The 21,868-nt window shown below is 30.4% G+C and overlaps 1 protein-coding gene and 1 pseudogene across 1 annotated transcript; one reads left to right on the top strand and one right to left on the bottom strand.

The window, feature by feature from the left end:
- Positions 1 to 7,499: 7,499 nt before the first annotated feature.
- On the top strand, positions 7,500 to 16,972 carry LOC110811195 (transcriptional adapter ADA2b-like; annotated as a pseudogene).
- A 3,769-nt stretch (positions 16,973 to 20,741) lies between these two features.
- Positions 20,742 to 21,625, bottom strand: PRA1.C (prenylated RAB acceptor 1.C). The gene has a single exon (XM_022037608.2). It carries the CDS (start codon positions 21,462 to 21,464, stop codon positions 20,853 to 20,855), a length of 612 nt encoding a protein of 203 aa, XP_021893300.2. The 5' UTR covers positions 21,465 to 21,625; the 3' UTR covers positions 20,742 to 20,852.
- Between the last annotated feature and the right edge of the window lie 243 nt (positions 21,626 to 21,868).

Raw genomic sequence — 21,868 nt, 5'->3', positions numbered from 1 at the left:
TTGAAGCCTCCTCGGATGTGATCAAAGGTATGTTCACTATCTCTAGTACATTGCTGAAGGTTTTAATAGACCCAAGATCTACACGCTCTTTTGCATCACATGAGTTTGCTCAACATCTAAATATTAAACAATCACCTTTAGATTATGTACTAGTGTTTTCGACCCTAGCTAATAGGGACTTGACCACTAGTACAGTATGCTGAGAATATATTGTAGAGATTGCCAACAAAGAGTTACCAGTAGATCCCATACTTTTAGATATATATGATTTTAATGTCATATTAGGAATGGACTAGTTGACGGTGCACCATGCCAATATAGATTGTCATGGGAAGACAATGACCTTTAATGTTCCCAATGACAAGGCCTTCAAATTCAAAAGGATTAGGGAGCCACAACATCTATGTCTCATATCTTGTATTCAAGCTCAACGATTACTTGAGAAGGGATATGCAGGGTATTTAGCTTACGTAATGGAAAATAAAAGTAAAAAATTCAACCTACAACAGGTACCTATGGTGAAGGAATTTTTGAATGTTTTCCCAAAAGATCTTCTAGGTCTACCCGATGATCGGCAGATCGAATTTTTTATTAACTTAATTCCTGGTATGAGCCTTATCTCTAAGGCTCCATATCGAATGACAAAAGCCGAACTAGAGGAACTCAAGAAACAACTGCAAGAATTATTGGATAAGGGTTTGATCAAACCAAATATATCACCATGGGGAACTCTATTACTATTTGTAAAGAAGAATGATAGTACATGTGGCTTTGTATCGACTATAGGCAATTAAACTAAGTTACGATAACGAATAAGTATCAATTTCCTTGTATCGATGATTTATTTGACCAACTTCAAGGAGCCCAAGTATTCTTAAAGATTGATCTACATTCTAGATACCACCAACTAAAGATTAAGAAAGAGGATGTCTCCAAGACTACCTTCAATACTAGGTATGGTCATTATGAATTCTTAGTCATGCCTTTTGGTTTAACAAATACTCCTACGATATTTATAGATTTGATGAACAGAGCCTTTCAGCCATTCTTGGATAAGTTTGTCATCATATTCATTGATGATATACTAATCTACTCACAGAATGAGGCTGAATATCTAGAGCATTTAGCAATAGTGTTTGGGATGCTTAAGAAAAAGAAGTTATGTGTCAAGTTTAAGAAGTGTGAGTTTTAGTTAAAGGAGGTTATTTTCCTCGGACGTATAGTTTCAAAGGATGGGATATCAATAAATCCAACTAAATTAGAAGCAGTAATAAACAAGAAAAGGTCTATAATGATAACTGAAGTTCGAAGTTTCCTCGGTCTAGTTGGATACTACAAGAAGTTTATTGAAATTTTTTCAAAGATTGCTACTCCACTAACTCAGCTCACTAGAAAAGACACAAAGTTCGAATATAATAATAAATGTGAATGAAGCATTCAAAAATTGAAGAAGTGATTGACAACAACATCAATATTGACTATTTCTAATGGTACTAGTGGATTCTCTATCTACAGTGATGCTTCAAAGCAAGGATTGGGATGCATGTTAATGCAACACAAAAACGTCATAGCTTATGATTCCAGACAATTAAAGAATCATGAGCAGAACTATCCTATCCATAACTTAGAACTAATCGCTATAGTTTTTGCCTTAAAGATCTGGTGTCATTATCTATATGGTGAAAGTTTCAATATTCACACAGGTCATAAGATTTTAAAGTATTTGTTCTCGCATAAAGAACTTAATATACGGCAAAGGCAATAGATGAATTTACTTAAGGATTATGATTGAAAGATCTTATACTGTCTAAGAAAAAACAATATGATTGCATATGCATTTAGTAGGAAGAGCACTTACACTCTTGCCTACATGATGGCCTCAGAGTGGAGACTCGTAAAGAAGTTCCAAAAGTTGAACCTAATATCTGACACAAGAGATCAGGAGGATATTTAGCCAATATAAAAGTACAACCCATTTTGGTGCAGAAAATTAGAGAAGTCCGGCAGTCTGATCTTACCTTGAAGTCGATTATGGAAGATGTCAGTTAGGTACTTAGGCCATAATTTAGACTATCGAAAGATGGTGTATTGAGGTTTGAAAATAGAACATGTGTGTCAAATAATAATAGTATGAAAAATGAGATATTATAAGAAGCGCATTGCTCTAGATTTGTTATGCACCCTAACAATACTAAGATGTGTCAGAACTTAAGAACTAGATACCGATAAAGTAGGATGAAGAGGATATAGCAGAGTCCGTTTCTAAATGTTTCACTTATCGATAAGTGAAGGTTGAATGTCAGAGGCCAACAGGACTACTTCAATCCTTACCGGTAGCAGAGTAGAAATAGGAATATATTACCATGGATATCGTGGTGGGTTTACCTAGAACATGATCACAGCATGATATCATTTGGGTATTGTTCATAGACTAAGTCTGCATATTTCTTAGCTATTAAAGTAAATGACCCACTTGACAAATTAGCTAGGGTTTATATCAAGAAGATTGTGAGATTGTATGGAATTTCAGTCACAATCATCTTTGATTGAGATCCCCGCTTAACTTCAAGATTTTGGACCAGTCTACAGAATTCTTTGAGGACCAAGATATCCTTTAGTATGCCGTTCCATTCTCAGACAGATGGTCAATTAGAATGGACAATCTAAACTCTAAAGATATGCTACGAGCTTGTGACATTGAGTTGCGAGGTAATTGGGATTATCACTGACCTCTAATTGAGTTTTTATATAACAATGCCTATCAGTCCAGTATTCAAATAGCATTATGATGTTTTGTATAGAAGACCCTGTATATCACTTATTTGTTTGGAAGAAGTTGGGGAATGAAAACTAGTTGGACCTGAATTAGTGGAAGAAACTATTGAGAATGTGAAATTGATTAAGAAACATCTTCTAACAGGTCAAAGTACGAAGAAAAGTTATGCTAAAAATCGAAGAAGAGATTTAGAATTTGAAATAGGCGAGCATGTGTTTTTAAAAATCTTACCAATTAAAGGGATCATGAGATTTAGGAGGAAAGAAAAACTCAGTCGTAGATTTATCGGACCTTTTGAGATACTTGATAGAGTGGGAGTTGTCATTTACCGTTTAGCATTACCACCTGAGTTAGCCAACAAACACAATGTCTTCCACGTGTCATAGCTGAAGAAATATCACCAAGATCCATTGCATATATTTCAATATGAACTCCTTGTATTTCAGGACAACCTATCCTACATTAAGCTTCCTAGTAGATAGTAGATCGCAAAGAAAAACATTACGATTTAAGGTAATCTCTTTAGTAAAGGTACTATGGCAGCATCATTCGACTAAAGAAGCTACATGGGAGCTAGAAGATGAAATAAAGGCCAAATACCCAGATCTATTTGTGACCACTAGTAAGTCCAATTTAGAGGACCAAATTTCTTTTTTTGAGGGGGGAGGATGTGCTACCTCGAAATATTCCCCAGTTAATTTTTTATGTTTGATATATTTAATTTGGCCTTTATATGTATTTAAAAATATACAATAAGATCAAGAATATAGTTTAGAGTGAAACAAAAAAAAAGATGGATAAGGATGAAGGAGCTAGAATAAACATGAAGAGACATGAAAAAATGTGAGAACCTTTTAAATAAAGTAATATGATGAAAAGTGGTAACTTTTAGATGAAGTGACATGTGAAAAGTGGTAACTTTTAAATAAAGTGACATAACGAAAAGTTACAACTTTTAAATGAAGTGACATATGAAAAGACCTTTTAAATAAAGCAACATGTGAAAAGTGATAATCTTTTAGATGAAATGATATGATGAAAGGTGACAACTTTTAGATGAAATGGTATGAAGGAATGGTGGCAACCTATCTCTTATAGCTCCTCACTGCTATAAATAGAGGATGGGAGAAGTGAGGAAAAGACATTCTGGATAAGAGAAAATAGTGAGAAGCGTAAATGTGAGGAAAAAAAGAATACAAAATGTGTGATTTTTAAGAGTACTGTAAGGTTTTAGATAAATATTTTGGAAAAACTTTACTAAAGTCGTGAGAGTAAAGGAAAAGGAAGAGAAGAGAAAGAAGGTTCACGGTCAAAAAAAGGTTATAAACTATTAGAAAGGTAAGTTTTTTCTTAAGTTTTGAAATTTGACTTCTCTTTAATTTTTTGGACTAGTTTTTGAGTACTGTGTTGAATATTTTTTAGTCAAAAAAGTGACAAAAAATCATCCTAAAACTCTGCCAAATTTTTAAGAAAAGAGTTATAAATAAAGCTGGAACTCTACTAAAATTAAGATTATGACTGCTAAGAATCTAAGGTTAATGGATATTATGAATTCACAGCCTACATAATTTTGAAGTATTTTATGTATTTTCAATATAAAAATGTGGAAGTGTTCCATTTATCTTTTGTATTTACTAAGTAAATATTTGTTAAAGTTTTACTTTAATATGAGTATTATTTCGCCTTTTGTTTTCAAAATGTCATTTTGATATGTGTGCATTACTCATTATGGAAATGAGTTATTCCAAAAACACCTGCATTATGCTAGACTTTAATATGGCCATACATAACCATTATATGCATAGATGTATTGGTGAAGTGATAAATGTTTACCCATACATAACTATTTCATGTTCAGGTGTATGGGAAAACAGTCTGATTTGTGTGCTTTAATCATTTCGTGTTCAGAGAGTAGCAGTATTTCAAGATACTCATGTATGTCGTTCCGTGTTCGGTATATAAAGAATCAATGATAAGTATGTGTACCTATACATAATGTATGGTAACTAATTGATCCACCATAATAGTGATGAAGTATACAATGAAATAATTGTGAATCTATTTTCTGGTTTGTGTATTCATCTTCTGATTCATATATCTGTTCTAGAAAATTTATATGATATATGTTTTGTTGTGTGTAAAAAAACTATATATTGCATGTATTATGCTGTGATTTTATAATATCGCTTATTAGAATATTTTATCTTACCCTCTATATACTGAAGATACTGTTGTAGAGTGAGCGATGATAGGGAGAAAAATTTTAAAGTTAGACTCTAAGATTAAGGTTACTGTTTCGTACTTTTATTTAGTAATGTAAGCAAAGAAATTTTGAGCCTCATACATATATTTATGTTTTACATTTAAGGGATGTAATGTTCTGCGATTCTGTTATGATTAATAAAGTTAAATTATTTTACTTAACTCGAATCTTTATGATTTAAGTAAGTATGCTCTGGTCATTACCCTATAAGACGAGGTGTGGTCCATGACACATTTCCTTCTTTCCTTTTTGAATGCCCTTATGGTAACTCCATGTACACCTCTTCTTTTAGATCTCCATGTAGGAATGTATTATTCACATCGAATTGATGTAAGTGTCATTCCTTCACTATTGTAAGAGCTAGAAGCATCCTGACAGTGGAAATTTTTACCACGAGTGAGAAGGTTTCATGGTAATCTAAACCTTCTTTTTGTGCTTAACTTTTAGCTACCAACCTAGCCTTATATCTCTCAACTAATATGTCAGCCTTGTATTTGGTTTTCTAGACCCACTTGCATTGGATGACTCTCTTTTCAGGTGGAAAATCTATAATTTCCCATGTTTTGTTTTCTTCTAAAGCTTGTAGCTCATTCATTATAGCAATCTTCTAAGTTGTGTTTTGGTTGGCTTCTTCATAGGATTCTGGTTCCCTTTGCAAAGTCATGCTGTGTAAAAATTTTCTCTATCCCCCCTTAACCTTGCAGTGCCCAACGGCCATGGATATAGGTATCACAAAATTAGCTTCTTGGTTCTATCTTTCATTTTCTAATTCTAGATTATGATTTAAAATCTATTCATAGATGTAATCTTTCAAGTATTCGGGTCTCTTTCTCATTTTAGTGGATTTTTTCCTTGATATGTTATTAATGGTGGTTGTATCTTCTCTTCTAGATTCCAGGTTATCTTTCTGTTCTTCAAGATTATGTTCTCTATCAGCATTCTGGTCCTCTTCATTAATTTTTCCATTTGCTTCTTCCACTCTACTGTTTCTTATCTCTTCATGCACAAGTGCAAGTCGCCAGGGTTTTGTGCTAGTGTAATCACCAAGAGGTAGCATTCTTTAGGACTGTTTTTTTTGTTCTCTTCTATTTCTGCATGGGAAAATTTTCCCATGAAAAATTACATTATGGATACAAAGACTTTATCTATCCTTTCATCAAGCAATCTATACCCTTTGTTTTAAAATGATATCCAAGCAATATACATATTCTAGCTCAAGCATCAAACTTGAATTTATCACTTGCCAAAGTAGTAGCAAAAGCCAAACATCCAAAAACCTTTAAATGATCATACCTGGGCTTCTTCTTATACAGCATCTCAAAGGGAATTTTATTTTCTATAACAGATGAAGGGATTCTATTTATTAGATATATTGCACTAAAGACAAAATCACTCCAATACTTGTCATCCAAATCCCTTTGAAATTTCAATGCCCTTGTTGTGTTTAGTATCTGCTGATGCTTCCGTTCTACTCTTCTATTTTGTTGAGGGGTTTTCACATAGCTCCTTTGGTGCACTATTCCTTGATCATCATAAAAGTTTCCCATTTCAAATTTTTTCTCATGATCACTTCTGATAACCTTCACTTTTCTATCAACTTGCCTTTCACCAAAGATACAAAAGCGTCGTAAACTATGACCTATTTCAGCCTTAGATTTCATCATATATATCCATGTATATCTACTATAATCATCCATAATGGTTAAAAAATACTTATATCCATCATGTGAAACTTTGCTATAAGGTCCTCATACATCACAATGTATCAAATTAAAACAATTTTAGGCTCTACTGGTACTATCACAAAAAGGCAACCTATGCACACCTTAGCTAAGGGGCATACAATGCACAATTTAAAATTTTTTTATTGATGTACATTCAAACTAGTAACTGTTTTAGATAAGGAGGGATGTTCGAGCCTGTAGTGCCAAATGCCAAAAAGGTTTTCTTCCTTTATGGATCCTGAAGCAACTGATCCCACAAAACAATGGTGGCCTGAATCTTTCAAGCCTTTAAAATCCCTGAGCTCATACAGCCCATTTCTAACTTCCCCCACTCCAAAAGTCTTCTAGTTCATAATATCTTGAATAATACAGTGTTGTTGTGAAAAAATTAAATAGTATTTGACATCAGATGTTATTCTTCTAGTTGATATCATATTAAAATTAAAAATGAGAACATACAACAAATCATTCAACACTAATCTATCATTCAGCTTTTTACTTTCCTAATATGCGATACTTTAACTATTTCCTTATTTGGTAAAACTACGTCAGATTCAATATTTGAAGTGATTTGAGTGTACAAGTGTGGTACATGTATCATATGATCTAAAGCCACTATGTCTATAATCCAAGGATTGCGTGTGTTCTCATCCATGTTAATTGAACTTGTATTAAAGCAACAAAGCTTACCAGTGAATGCAGCCATATTAGGATCCTGAGAAGACTCACAAGTGGAATGCACCATGTTAACAGTGGGTTTGTTTTACTGGATGAGGGACATCAGCTAGTTGTAATGTTCCCTGGTTAGTGAGGGAGGTTCATTTTTACCTTGTTGTTTAACTGATTCATTAGTGGAAACTTAGTTAACATTTACTTGTCTAGTTTTTTATTGTTGTCTTTGCCCCTTGGGTTGACCTTTCAACTTGTAACATGTCTCAACTGTATGTCCCAATTTATTATAATGGGAGCATACAAGTGCATTTGGGTTGGTTTTGTAGCACATTTCCAGCGAGTGCCCAGTCATCTTAAAATGGCTACAAAAGTATTTCTCCTTATTGGAAATTATGGGCTTAATAGGTTTGTCATTCGTCTTAATGCTAAAAGTCATGGCCCTGTTGGCCGTAAAATCCAGAGATATTTGCCTTTATTTTTTTTCTTACTCGATAATTGAGAAGACCTCATTCATGCCAGAAAAAGGCCTCATCATGAGGATTTATCCTATCATTCCTTTGTAGGAATCATCTAAACCCATGAGGAATTTCATTATATAGTCTCTATCTTGATATTCCACCATAGTCTTCATTCCACAAGTATAGTTGGGCATTGGTTCATAGTTCACCACTTTATCAATTAAATTCTTTAACTTAGCAAAATAAACCCTAACTAGGTCTTGACTCTATAAGAGATTGATTATTAATTGCTTGATTAAACATCCTAGACACGTTCTGTTACATGTGCCTTTGTTCAAGATCAAGCCATAGCTGATGGGCAGTGTCAACGTAAAAGGTGCTAGCCTTGATCTCTCAAGATAAAGTGTTCTGTATCCAAGTGATTACAATGTCAATACATCGTAACCATTGTTCATTGAGCATATTAGTGGGATCCATTGGCTTGGTAAGGGTTCCATCTATGAATTCAAGCTTGTTTTGAATCCTTAATGCTCATTTCGTAAAGTGAGCCCATGTGTAATAATTATTTCCTTCCAAGGGTTGAGGAACTAGAATAGTACTAGAGTTTAGAATCTTCTCTATATAGTACAGGCTATCAGGATTCATAAATCTAAGTTTATTCTGTTCAATGGGCTAGGGTTTCAGTTTGTAGTCTGATTTGAATTTTCGCTCTCCATATCTAAGTTTACTCTAATACCATGCAACAAAATATGAACTTTCACCGATTAAACTTCCTATCTACTCAAGATTTATCACAAATATGAAGAAAAGAAGCTGAAAAATACCTTGAATCAGTGAGGAAGACAAAGAATGGAAGCTGCAACACCAGAAACCCTATTAGGGTTTCAAAGAGAAATTTCCAGAATGATCGATTACTAGAGAAATGATGTTTTTATACCTGCCTGGACGAGCTCACGTGTGGCAATAACAGATAAATAAAACATAAGCAGCTCTAATGAAATGCTGCGTTTTGGTACACAAAAATATCAGGCTTAGGCTTCGAGCCCTCTAGTTCAGTTTGATCCAATGGTAGACACAATAAAAGTTTCAAAAGAAACTTATAAATAATTTTTATTCTCATCAAATGAAATAATCTCATCAAATATTTCAAAGTTTTAATTTTATCAAAAGAAATAAATTATAGATATATTTTTAAAAACGTTATACAAATAATAAATAATTATAAGACCAATAAGATCTTGTAGAACTTAAAATAAAAATTACAAGACTCTAGAATAGATTAATAACAAAAGATGTCTTCTTTATATGCATCTTGTTCTAGAAAAATGAAAGAAAATCAATTAATTAATCAGTATTCGATCAGTGCCTAAAAGTATCAAGAGTGATTGGGAAAACAAATAGGGAAATGGAAAAACGAAGAACTAAGCCTATATTTTGAAACAAGAAAAACATATTCAAACCCAACATCCCTTGATCTCTTAATCAAAAGTTACATACTACCAAGTTAAATAAAGTAGAATCTTAAGTTGAGACTCACAGTAGAGAGTTATTTTAAATCTACTATGCAAGAACATTAATATATAAAAGTTGAGTAAATGACCAACCTACCCCATATTTAAGCCCAAGTTCCAAACAAGTGAAACACATTGCCCTTTCTCTCTTTAACTATCTCACTCTCTCTCTCTCTTTCTCTCTCTACATTGTTTTGTTTTTATATATTTCCTCTCTCTAAAGGATGCTACACCAAGTATATTCTAAGCCTAAGGCTTAAGACTAACACTTTGCTGCTATAAAAATAGACTAAGTTTATGTTATAATTGACATAATCTTTTTGTTGATGGTCAAACTTAATCTGATTATTTTTATATGATTTTATTATGGAGTTATGTTTTTGCAAATAATGTCTAACATTGTAAATAATTTTGTAATTTGTCTTTATAAATTAAAAAGTGAATTTTAGTTTCTCTCCAAGTGGTTTGACTCTTTCTACATTAAGATCTTATAGTTTATTTTTTGACAACTCATTATCTTAAACTTTATATATCAATGACACTAGCTGATTTTCATAACAGTAAAAATAAAAACACACATGACCATTTTTCAGCCACACACTTGAACACCTAAAAATTAAAAAACAAAAATTAACTTATTAAAAACCACAGTTAACATAGAACAAAATTTAAATTTAATTAAAATAAAATAATATAAATCACATTTGCTTCTTCATCTTCTTTGCTTCTACATATTATTTTTTGGTTAACAAAAAAAAAAACCAAAGCTAACCTAACTAGGCTCAAGAAGGAGCAATAGAACAGAAGAAGTAACAAAAATAAAGTTTATTAACTCGAGAATGATAAAGAAAGCATGAAATAGGAGATTTATACTAGAATCTTAAGTTGAGGCTAGTAGTAGGAAACAAGAAAATAAAGAACTAGTTTATCTATTATTGTTATAAAAAGATGTCGATTGGGACAAAAGAAAAGGAAGAAACTAAGAGTAGAATAAAGGAGGAGAGGTTTGACCATATAGAGAATAGAAGAGGGTATATCGATTAAGGGCTTGAGTAGATAGGGAAAAAAGCTGAGAAATTACGGACAAATGGGAGAGATTATACAAGAGAAAGGCTTAAGGTTTTTAGAAGAATGGAAACATATTATGAACTCTGAGGATATTAGTTTGAGACAGTTTATTACGAATTTAAGAGCATAAATATAAAATAAAGATTTAGAATTAGAGAGATATCTGAGTGAAGTCAATGAATGATCTACAATATTTGATGTGTGTCCAAAATTAGTAAAGAGAACTGCGAGCTTTAATAAAATCCAATGACAGTTTATTTAGCACTTGGATGATCTTATTTTTTTTTTCTATATGTAAATCAATACTAAGAATAATCATGTATTAGAAGTATCTCTTCATGTTTTAGGTTGAAATCAAATCCTATTTGGGTTTACTTCTTTACATTTATTTTCTTAAAAATTGGTGTAATTTGATAATTTTGTTTTTCTTTAACGAATAACATGTGAGGTTTCTTGTATGGAGGACTTAGAACTTCAATAAAACTATAGTTTATGATTTTCTTTGGTTATATTTTATTAAGTTTTGTTTAATGATAAATATGTTTTTCCGTTTGGTTTTTTTTTAAATGAAGAAAACTTAAATTTCTATTGATTTTACTCTCTCCAAATTAATAATTTAAAGTGCTCCTAAATAAGGTTACATCAAAATCAAATTTTCTAAAAATAATTTATCACTATTTAAGAAATAAACATAAATCAAATCTCCTAAAATATAAACTCTAACTAATTACATAATTTTTAAAAAATAAACATGGGTTAAAACTAATTAAAAGATAAATTATATTTGAATTCAAACTAATAAATAAAATAAGTTATAATTTCTATATTAATTTTCAACACTCTTCCTTAATTTAGAAATTATAATCATCATATTTGTTTTGTTGGAGTACTTCTTTCCAATATTTCTTATTTGATCTTCATATTTAAAGTATTTCTCTTCAATTGTTGATACAATTATCACTAACCTCTGGTTATTGACGTATTTTTTATTAATTTTCAATTATTCGATACATTTCTCATCAAAATTTGCAATTAATTCCCTTAGAGTACTTTTCTCTAATTTTTAAAAAATAAATTCTTTTTTTTTAGCAGGATTGTAATATGTTTGTATTTTCACATACCATAATTGATAACTTTCTCCTGTAAAAATAAAAGATGAAGTTAAATGAAAAATATTTGAAACAATATTTAATATATGAAACTCTCTTGTTTTCTCTATATATTTTTTTTCCTTACATACCTAGGATCAAGAAAGTTTTGATACTATTTGTTGGATTTTTTTATGGTGAAAAAAAACTTAAATTTTTATAGATTTTACTCTCTCTAAATTAACAATTTAAAGTGCTCTTAATAAGCTTACATCAAAATCAATTTTCTAAAAAATAATCTATCATTATTTAAGTGATAAACATAACATAATTTTTAAAAAATAAATATGGACTAAATCAAATTAAAAAATAAATCATATTTGAATTCAAACTAATAGATAAAATAAATTATAATTTTTACATTAATTTTTAATATTTTTAATAGATAAATTAATATCATTAATTTTTTTTTTTCAAGTGTCCACATTTGTTGCTGAAGAGTGGCCACTTGTGTGCTTAATTTTGCTGATGATTGAATCATTGGCTAGTTTCACTAACGATTTGAAGCATAAGATAGTTAGTTCTCCAAAAAAAATAACAAAATTTTAATTTAAAAAATATCAAATTATAAGAGATCAAATTAAAATTCGTTTCAAATAAAATAAAATATCGATTACTAAAGAATGTAGATAAATATAACTAAATAATAGACTAGACAAATCAAATTAAATTTTATCTTAAATAAAATAAAATATCGGCTATTAAAGAAAGTAAATAGATATAATCAGATAAAAAGCTAGAATTATAAAGTTGATGTATAAAATCTAAAATACTAATATTTCTTATATTGATAGATTGGTAATAATCTTATGTATTAATTCTAAATTTATATAAATGTAATAATATTAACGCATATACATTTTTTTAGTAGGAAAAATAATTTTTTAAAATATTCATTATATTCTCCATTATTTTTCTGTACGACAAATTTTAAATAATTTGTCATTAATCTATTTATAAGTTAATTGCTTCATTTTTTTGTGCTTATGTTGCTTTACAATTTGTTTTCTTCTTATTGTATCTTTATTCCTTTCAATTGTAACATTCTCGTAACACATTCAATGATTTTATTTCTTGAAGAAGAAAATAATCTAAATCTTTAATTTTTTTATTTTTTTCAAAGAAGTATAGATAATTCCTGGCATAATTTTTTTTTTTAAAATCTGAACTCATAACTTTCATTTTCTTTCCAAAAGAGCACATATATTTCTTCTTTTTTTGTTCTAAAGATTAAAATCCTCTTTTAACCTTCATTTCCCTTCCAAAAAACAAAAACAAAAAAAAAGATGTTTCCAAATTAAAAGATAACCATCCAGGCTGGTAATTTTTCATTTTCTTTCCAAAAAAAATACAGATTTCTGCCTTCTAAATCCAAATTTTCTCTAACAAATACCCAAATTATCTTTAAAATAAAAATCCTACAAGTGCAGTATTTCATGTCTGGACTAAATTTTTAACCTGTTTTTTAATCAAATAATTTCTAATTTCAGGGAATTGAAATGTATGGCTTAGGGAATTGGTAGAGGTTGCTGAGCATGTAGAAACAAAGAGTAAAGAAAGTTGTGTTGGACACTACACAAGTGTTTATTGGAACTCACTGTATTTTTCTCTTCCAGTATGGCATTTCCCATAAAATCTCACTTTCTTTTTAGTAGCAAACTTCATAAAATAACTAGATATGGAGCATTTTTCTTCTCTAGGACATGTCACATGTCGTTAGAAAAAATAGAAAAGAGCTTCTAGCTATGGCCAAAGGACATTGTGAGGATAAGAAAGGTTTGTAATAATGTTATACTCTTCTTCTTCTACTTGCATTCATCTTCTTTTGATTAATTGTAGTAGGCTATTTTTCTTATAGCCATATGCTTTTGTTCTGCTAATTTTCTGATTGTCATATTTGTGATTATTGCAGTTTCTTTAATGTTTAGGGAGCTTAACATGAAGGAAGAATGCCCCGTTTCACCTTCAAGCGTGAAGTGGGATTGCTATTCTTCTGCACGTATGTCATTATTTCATACTTTGTTCATACACCTTGATATCCAAATATTTCTATCTATACAGAGTTGAAGAAATACATAGGATGGGCCATCTGGTCGTTTACTCTCTGGTGGGAAAACAGGTGAGCTTCTACATGCTTTTTTGCGGCATCTCTGATTTATTTCACCATAGAAAATATGACCCTCCGATTCTCTGCTTGTTTTATTGACCTTAGAGTTAGATTCTGTGATTCTTTCTGGCAACAAAAGCATGGAAGCAACTGATGACATGACCCAGGTTAAAGATGGCTCCAGCATCATTAAAATGGAAGGTCTGTTTGTCTTTTTTAACCTTTTGGTTTCTTCTTCTTCTATTCTTCACTTTCACTAATACCTTGTCAACTATAGAATACAAGCTTTAACAAATTCATGCAATGTCCCCAAGCTCTGTTCCATGGAAACACCATTAGTTAATGTACCCACACCGTTTTGAATCTATATCTTGATTTTTAAAACATTATATGTTGAAGGTTTTAGAGATGAAGAAAATAGAGCAATTTAAATTTCATAGAAAGATGTCACTGGAATACAACAGTAAAACGAAAAACTTACATTAAATAAACTTAAAAAATAATTACCCACTAAGTTCATGATCCTAAATTAACTAATCAATAAATCATGATTATAAATATAAAATTTAAAAAATATTAAACTCTTAAAAATTAGGAAACACTACATCATGTACAGTTCTGAAGCAATATTTAACATATATGATGAACAACTGTTTACCTTGAAAGGAGTTATAAACTGTTAACAGTTACATACGGTTTGCTTATCTAGACTACGTACTATTATGTTTTATGTTTTCGAGTTATCAGAAAAAGTCTTGCCTGCATTATATGATATGGTAATAACTGATTGAATAGCTAACTAGCTGTAACCCCATATGTCGACAGATCCTCAAACAGACAGAAAATTTAAGGGAAAGAAACCAAACTCTTTCGGGAATGATAATCTAATAGAGTTGAATGGTTATAACTCCGAAAGACAAGAATTTGATCTTGAATATAACAATTATGCTGGGCAGTTGTTGGCTTAGATGGAATTCAATGATACAGACACAGACGAAGAGCGGGAGCTAAAGTTATGAGTGCTGCGTATTTATTCAAGGAGGAATGCAACCAAGAATTTTTTGCTTTGACAAAATACGTGGTTTGTAATGAGTTTGATGTGTGTCTATAAGTTGTGGTTGGATGGATTAATAAATGAAAGTGTCTTTCGAAAATAGTCCCTCTTTCACTTGGCACCACAATTGAAATAAGCTTATTGCAGACTTGATGAGCGAAAACATAAAAAGGATTTCATATTGGAAAGAAATTTGCTGTATACAAATCCTTTTGAGAAGGACTCGTCTCCTGAAGAGAGAGCAATATGTCGGAGCTGTTGATGTTTTCATGCGTTTCCATCCTAAAGAAGAGCATCAAACACTACTTCGAAGTGCTATTCAAGAGCACCGTACTTTGAAAAGACTCAAAGAACTGAAAGTATGCCACATTGCACTTTTATATTTAATTTTATCTGGCAGATTATTTTGCTGCTATTTTTTTGTTCAATAATAGAGGTGTAATTCTTGTTGGATTTTTAACAAACGGTGTCTGCTTATATGCAGATTTATTGTGCATAAAAGATTATCAAATTTAATTGAGTTCGCTTGAGTAATCTGATATGATTAAAAATATTTTGAATTTTAATACATCAAATTAAAGTGTGAGTTTTATTTTATATGTAGAGACTAAAAACATAATTTTTTATTTTGTTATTAGTAAAATTAGAAATAACGAAATTTTAAGAATATAAATAGGCAGATACAGTCCCAAATCACATGTTGAGGTTTTTATATTCTGTCATCCTATCATTAAAAAAGAGAGTGCATAAAAACTTTAAAGTACCAATGTATTGATTTAGAAAATTTATTACAGAACGCGCAACTTTCTTCCACTTCGCAGGTACGTTTCCATTTTGATTTTGTGATTAGTAAAATTAGAAATAACGAAATTTTAAGGATATAAATAGGCAGATACAATCCCAAAATCACATGTTAAGGTTTTTATATTCTGTCATCCTATCATCAAAAAAGAGAGTGCATAAAAACTTTAAAATACCAATGTATTGATTTGAAAAATTTATTGCACAACCCGCAAATTTCTTCCACTTCGCAGGTACGTTTCCATTTATAGATCTAGTCTCTATGATTCAAATGAGCATGTTATTTTATTTTTAAATTTTAGATTTGAATATGTAATTCTAGATTTAGATCTAAATCCTTAATATGTTGTTGTTTATGATAAAAAATCATATAATTCTAATGTCAGAAAAGACATTATTTTTAGGGAATACTTCATTTATTTTCTTTACTTCATGTATTGTGATTAGTAAAATTAGAAATAACGAAATTTTAATGATATAAATAGGTAGATACAGTCCTAAAATCACATGTTAAGGTTTTTATATTCTGTCATCCTATCATTAAAAAAGAAAGTGCATAAAAACTTTAAAACACCAATGTATTGATTTGAAAAATTTATTGCAAAACGTGCAAATTTCTTCCACTTTGCAGGTACGTTTTCATTTATAGATTTAGTCTTTATGATTCAAATGAGCATGTTAATTATTTTTCAGTTTTAGATTTGAATATGTAATTCTAGATTTAGATCTAAATCTTTAATATGTTGTTGTTTATGATAAAAAATCCTATAATTCTAATGTCAGAAAAGACATTATTTTTAAGGAATACTTCATTTATTTTCTTCCCTTCATGCATTTATGGTAAACTTTTGCAGGAGGCTTGAGCTGCTCGCTGTCATACATCAGCTGAAGTTGACAGATATCTTGAACAGAGGAGGAAAAGAGAGTCTGAAGAAATCTCCCAAAAGGCAAATGAAGTACCCAGGTTGGTACAAGCATTCAGAGAGGTCTAAATGCATTCATGGCATCAGAGTCGGCAGACAATAATGCAAATTGCAAGCATTCAAGATAAAGTTCTTCAAGCTATCTTAATGATTTGGACATACTAGACTTTTCTGAAACACAACTACTATATGAAACTATATGTAGTCCGTAGTTTCTCTCATTTATCTTTTATAAAAGATAAATGAATGGTTGATCTTATTCCTACTTGTAACTATCTTGGGCAAGAGAAATGCCTATAGGTTGCATCTACCTCTCTATCTTAGGATGTAGCAGGTCATCTCAAAAGAGATCTTTAGGGGGCAACATCACAAAGAAGTTTGATGCTCATTGTTTGTTCAAGGTGATGTCATCTATAATAGATTGGGTTTATGATATCCTCGTCAAAAAGGAGATCTTTCAACCCTAAACCCATTAAATCATCAATGACCTTGTGTTTATAACTCAGTTATACTGTAATTTGATCTCTCTTTTATATGCCATTTTACTTCCACTAAAAGATAGAAATTCCATGTGAAACCATGCTTATGCTTCATGTAACAGGTTTATTATATCCTCGTCAAGAAGGGAATTACTCAACTGCGAACCCATTAAATCATCAATAATCTTGTGCTTGTAACTCATACAACTTATAAATTGTACTCTCCTAATGAAAGAAATTCCATGTGAATCCATGTTTACATTTCATTACATTTTGTAACAGTAGACCTTGTAGTTTATTTTGGCAACTCATTTTTTTAGTTTAAGTGTTAATTATCCTAGTTGATTTTCTTAATAGTGAAAGTGAAAACACACGTGACCACTCTCTAGCCACACGTATGAACACTCGAAATTAAAAAAAAAAAAGAAATTAACTTATTAAAGATCGTAGTTGACATTAAACAAGATTAAAATTAAAATTCAATTAAAATATGACCAAAAAAATAATAGTTGCATCATCTTAAGTCGAGACTCGCAATAGAAAATAGAGAAACGAAGGATCCAACCTATATTTTTTGGTTATAAGAAGAGGTGGATTGGGAGAAAGGAAATGGAAGAAACTAAGAGTATAATGGAGGTTGAGACGCTTAAGCATATAGAGAATAAAAGAGAGCATACTGATTAAGAGAATATGAAATATATGGAACCAAGGAGAGAAATTATGTATAAATAGAAAAGAATATAAAAGAGATGGTTAGGCTTAATGCTTTCAGAAGAATGAAAACAAATTATAAACTATGAGGATGTTGGTTTAAGAAAGTTGATTACGAATTTGAGAGAGCAAATATAATAGATAGATTTAAAATTAGAGAGATATTTGAATGAAGTCAGTGGATCATTTAGGATTGTTTATTTAGAACCCAAATCAATAAAGAGAACAAAGAGTTTAAATAAAATCTAGTAACATTTCCTCTAGTTCTTGGATTTTCTTGTTCATTCTCTATGTGTAAATCAATACTAGAAACCATTGTGCATTAGAATTATCTCTTTATGTTTTAAGTTGAAATCAAATATTGTTTCGATTTACTTCTTCAAACTGGTTTTCTTATAAGACTAGTTTTATAATTTTGTTATTCTTTGATAATAACATGTGACGTTTTCTATAAAGAAGACCTAGAGATTCAATAAAATAATTGTTTTTACTTTTAATCTATTAAATTTTATTTAATGATAAATATGAGTTTAATATATAAATTAATATCTGTAATATTTTATATTTTTAAAATATCCACTTATGTGGTGAAAGAGAGACCATGTGTATGCTTATTTCTACTGATGATTGAGTTGACTAGTTTGACTAACGATTTAAAGCATAAAGTAGTGAATTGTCTAAAAATAAATTATAAAGTCTTAATTTAAAAAATGTTAAATTGTAAAAGATTAAATTAAAAATATGTTTTAAATAAAATAAAATATTAACTATTAAATAAAGTAGGTAAGTACAGTCAAATGAAAAGGTAAACATTATACAATTAATATACAAAATCTAAAATGTTAATATTTCTTTTTTTGGTATATTAGTAATAATCATATGTATTAATTCTAAATTTATATAGATGTACAAATGTTTATGCGTATTTAATTCATTTTAGTGGGAAAAATAATTTTCAAAAAGTTTCTTATATTCTTTGTTATATTATCCATCTTTATATAGTTTTTAATCAATGTAAAGAAACAAATCATAAAAAGAATAAAAAACAATCTCAATTTTTCTTGTGTCTTACCTCTATGGCGAATTCTGACTAATTTATCACTAATTTACACATAAGTTAATTGCTTTATTTTTTTGCTTATTTTGCTTTAAAATTTCTTTTCTTCTTAGTGTATCTCATGTTCTTTTTAATTTGTAACATTCTCATAACACTTTCAAGTATGTCTTTGTTATCATTTTTTAGACAAGGATAAGAAATAAGACATGAGTTCCAATAAGACTTGAGTGGAACTCAAGTAATTAATTCATGTTAAGAATGATATATCATCTAGTTATATACTCTTAACATAAATTACCAAAATACTAAAGTGAAGAATTTTTTATTGATTCTTATAATAAAAGTTTTCAATAAAACGTACAACGGAAGATATATCCGAAATTAAACTCACAACAACAAGTAAAATGGTGGATCAATTATTAACATTTCAATCCCGATCTGTTCCTCCAAATATAATTCATAACGGAAGATCTTATTTAAGGTTACAAGATATAATCTTAAATACTCTGTCCGGTTGCCATTTGATCTCATTTCTATAATCTAGATTGTTGGATCAAATCAGTGCATTTTCATCTTTCTTTTTTGCAATTGTGGTAATCTGATTTAAAGTTTCATTAAGGATATTTATGTCCTTTCTCATACTAGTTAATCTTGGCCATTAGATCTTCTCCCACACGATCTTGATCGTACATTTCTTTTTTACATAGGGCACGATCTCAACTGTCCATTTAATTTGAAATGATCATAACCTTCCATTCCGTTCCTGCCTCTCTCTCATTTAATCTTCAACTATTCAATCTGGGCCAGTTGCTTTCTATTTCTTTTCTACTCCTTGGTTTCTTTTAAATTTCTAAAATTTCCCCTTTCCTTTTAAAATCTTTACAATCCAGCTCTCTTTTTTTTCTCAAATCTACCTCTCTTCTCTTTTAAAATCTTTGCAATTCAATTCTTCTTTTGTTTTTAATTAATTTCCCCTACTTTTGTAATTATTTAAGATTTATTTCCTTCATTCTCTCCAAAAATGCCCCGAGGCTTACCGTTTGATTTTTGGGGTGTTATAACGTGATTTATCAATTTTAATAATTTAAATTATCTTTTATTATAACTAAAAATTTTCGATTCAATGATCAATAATTGAAAGAAATTTTTCAATTCAATTTTTTGATAAAAGATAAAAATTAAGACACATTTATTAAATATTCGTGAACTGAACAAAGAATCTTAACTTATTTAGTAGATAAACTTTTGACAATTGTATAGATCTTATATTTAAAGTTTGCCTCATTGATCTAGAAAATATGAGTCTACCCTTTCGCATCAGTTACATATTAAATCAAATCCATTATTCCCGTATATACAAATAAAACTATTCGTATTGATTTATGATTAAAATGTTTTTGAATTCCCTACACATAACTTAATATGGGAAGTACAAAGGTTTTTCTTTTTCCTTTTTGTTTTCCAGATATTCTAATGACTACTAATAACCATGGCTAAATGAAAATACTCAACGATTCATTTTAGGAGTTTTTATATGTATTTAAAGGACAAAGTTTGTTCCCTCTTTTTTTTTTTATGCTGAATTAAAAAGCCATAATCTGACTCCTCCTTTTTCTGGTTGATGGTTTTCCTTTTATTTGCTACATGGGTCTAATCCAATTATACATCTCTTATGTTGTTGTTAGAAGTTTATTTATTATAATTAATGCACATGTGCGATTTAATTAATAAAATATACGATTTTTTATTGAAAAAGAAATTATAATATTTTTAATTAAGTTGTGGTAGATATTCGAATAGAAATGTTAATAAATAAATTTGAAAAGACTCTCTTATCCTTTATAAAATTCTTTTTTTTAAAAAAAAAATAATAATAAAGAATTACATGGAGGCTTGAGTTGCATATCTTACATGCCTCAAACACAGTAATCTTCATGTTCTTATAATTAGTTGTATACATGTATAATGAGTTTTTGGGTGCATCCATCCTAGCAAGAATAATCATCAATCCACTTTGTTAATTTAATTACAACCACACGATCTTGGATGCATATTTTCATGATGGGTCTGTATATTCCATTGAAATTAAACAAGAAATTACTAAGAAGAAAAAGAAGAAGAAGCAGGATTTTTCAAACGCATATTTGAAGCATCCCTACCAACAATAACGTTGGATCTACTAACCCTTTCTTCATCATCATCAACAAAGAACAAATCCTCCGGACTTGTCAATCCTGCATGAACCAGATCCATGGCAGCCCCAATCGACACCCCAATCATTATACTACTGCTCACATCCGTCAACAGCAAGACGGACACCGTAGCCACCAACAGGACCACCATAACAACGCCGTCATCGATCACCATCCCCATCACACTCAAAGGACCCTCTCGTAGAAAAAACAGGAATACCCACGCACCCATCATCACAATGAAGATGATCAAGGAGACGGGATACCAGAGCAAGCTGAGGAAAAGCGTGAGGAGTATGATGATGACGTAGTTGACCCGGAGAAAACCCACATTGGCTCTGATTCTGGTAAGGACGTCGTTGAGGGAGGTGGGGAAGGTGAAAGCATCGAACTGGATCATCTCCAGCCATGGCCTTCGTCCGCCCAGACCTGACTGGATCTGATCTTTTGCGCGTATCAGGAAGCTAAGATTCGATCCTGGAGCAGGCGACTCCGTTGGAATGGTACCGTAGGTTGTCATGGCGTTGAATTATGTATCAGCTGGAGAAGATGATTATGATATAATCTTGAAGGTGTTAAAAGTGATGGGTTGATCGAGATTTAAGGTGGGTTGAGGACATAATTGAACACCACAAGTTGGATGGTGGATGCCCTCTAACCTCTCCTAATTGTAACCAGCAAAATAATATAATAAATCATTGTTTGCTTTTTGGGTGTAATTATGTACCATTTAATACAATTTATAATCATATAATTAAATCATGAGTAGAACGGTCTTTTGAATTTCATCATGGATGGTGGATAGAAATCTGCATTGCAACCATTTTTGTACAGAAAACATAATTAGTATAATATCTAAAACTTTGATATAGCAAGGTGCAGCATGAATTTTGTATTAATTAATCTTTCCGTTTACGAAAATCA

This window comes from Carica papaya, chromosome 7, assembly GCF_054855325.1.
Source record: "Carica papaya isolate Zhongbai chromosome 7, ASM5485532v1, whole genome shotgun sequence".
NCBI lineage: Eukaryota > Viridiplantae > Streptophyta > Magnoliopsida > Brassicales > Caricaceae > Carica > Carica papaya.
Note: the sequence above shows the minus strand (reverse complement) of the source record. Positions and strands in the feature narration are given on the sequence as shown.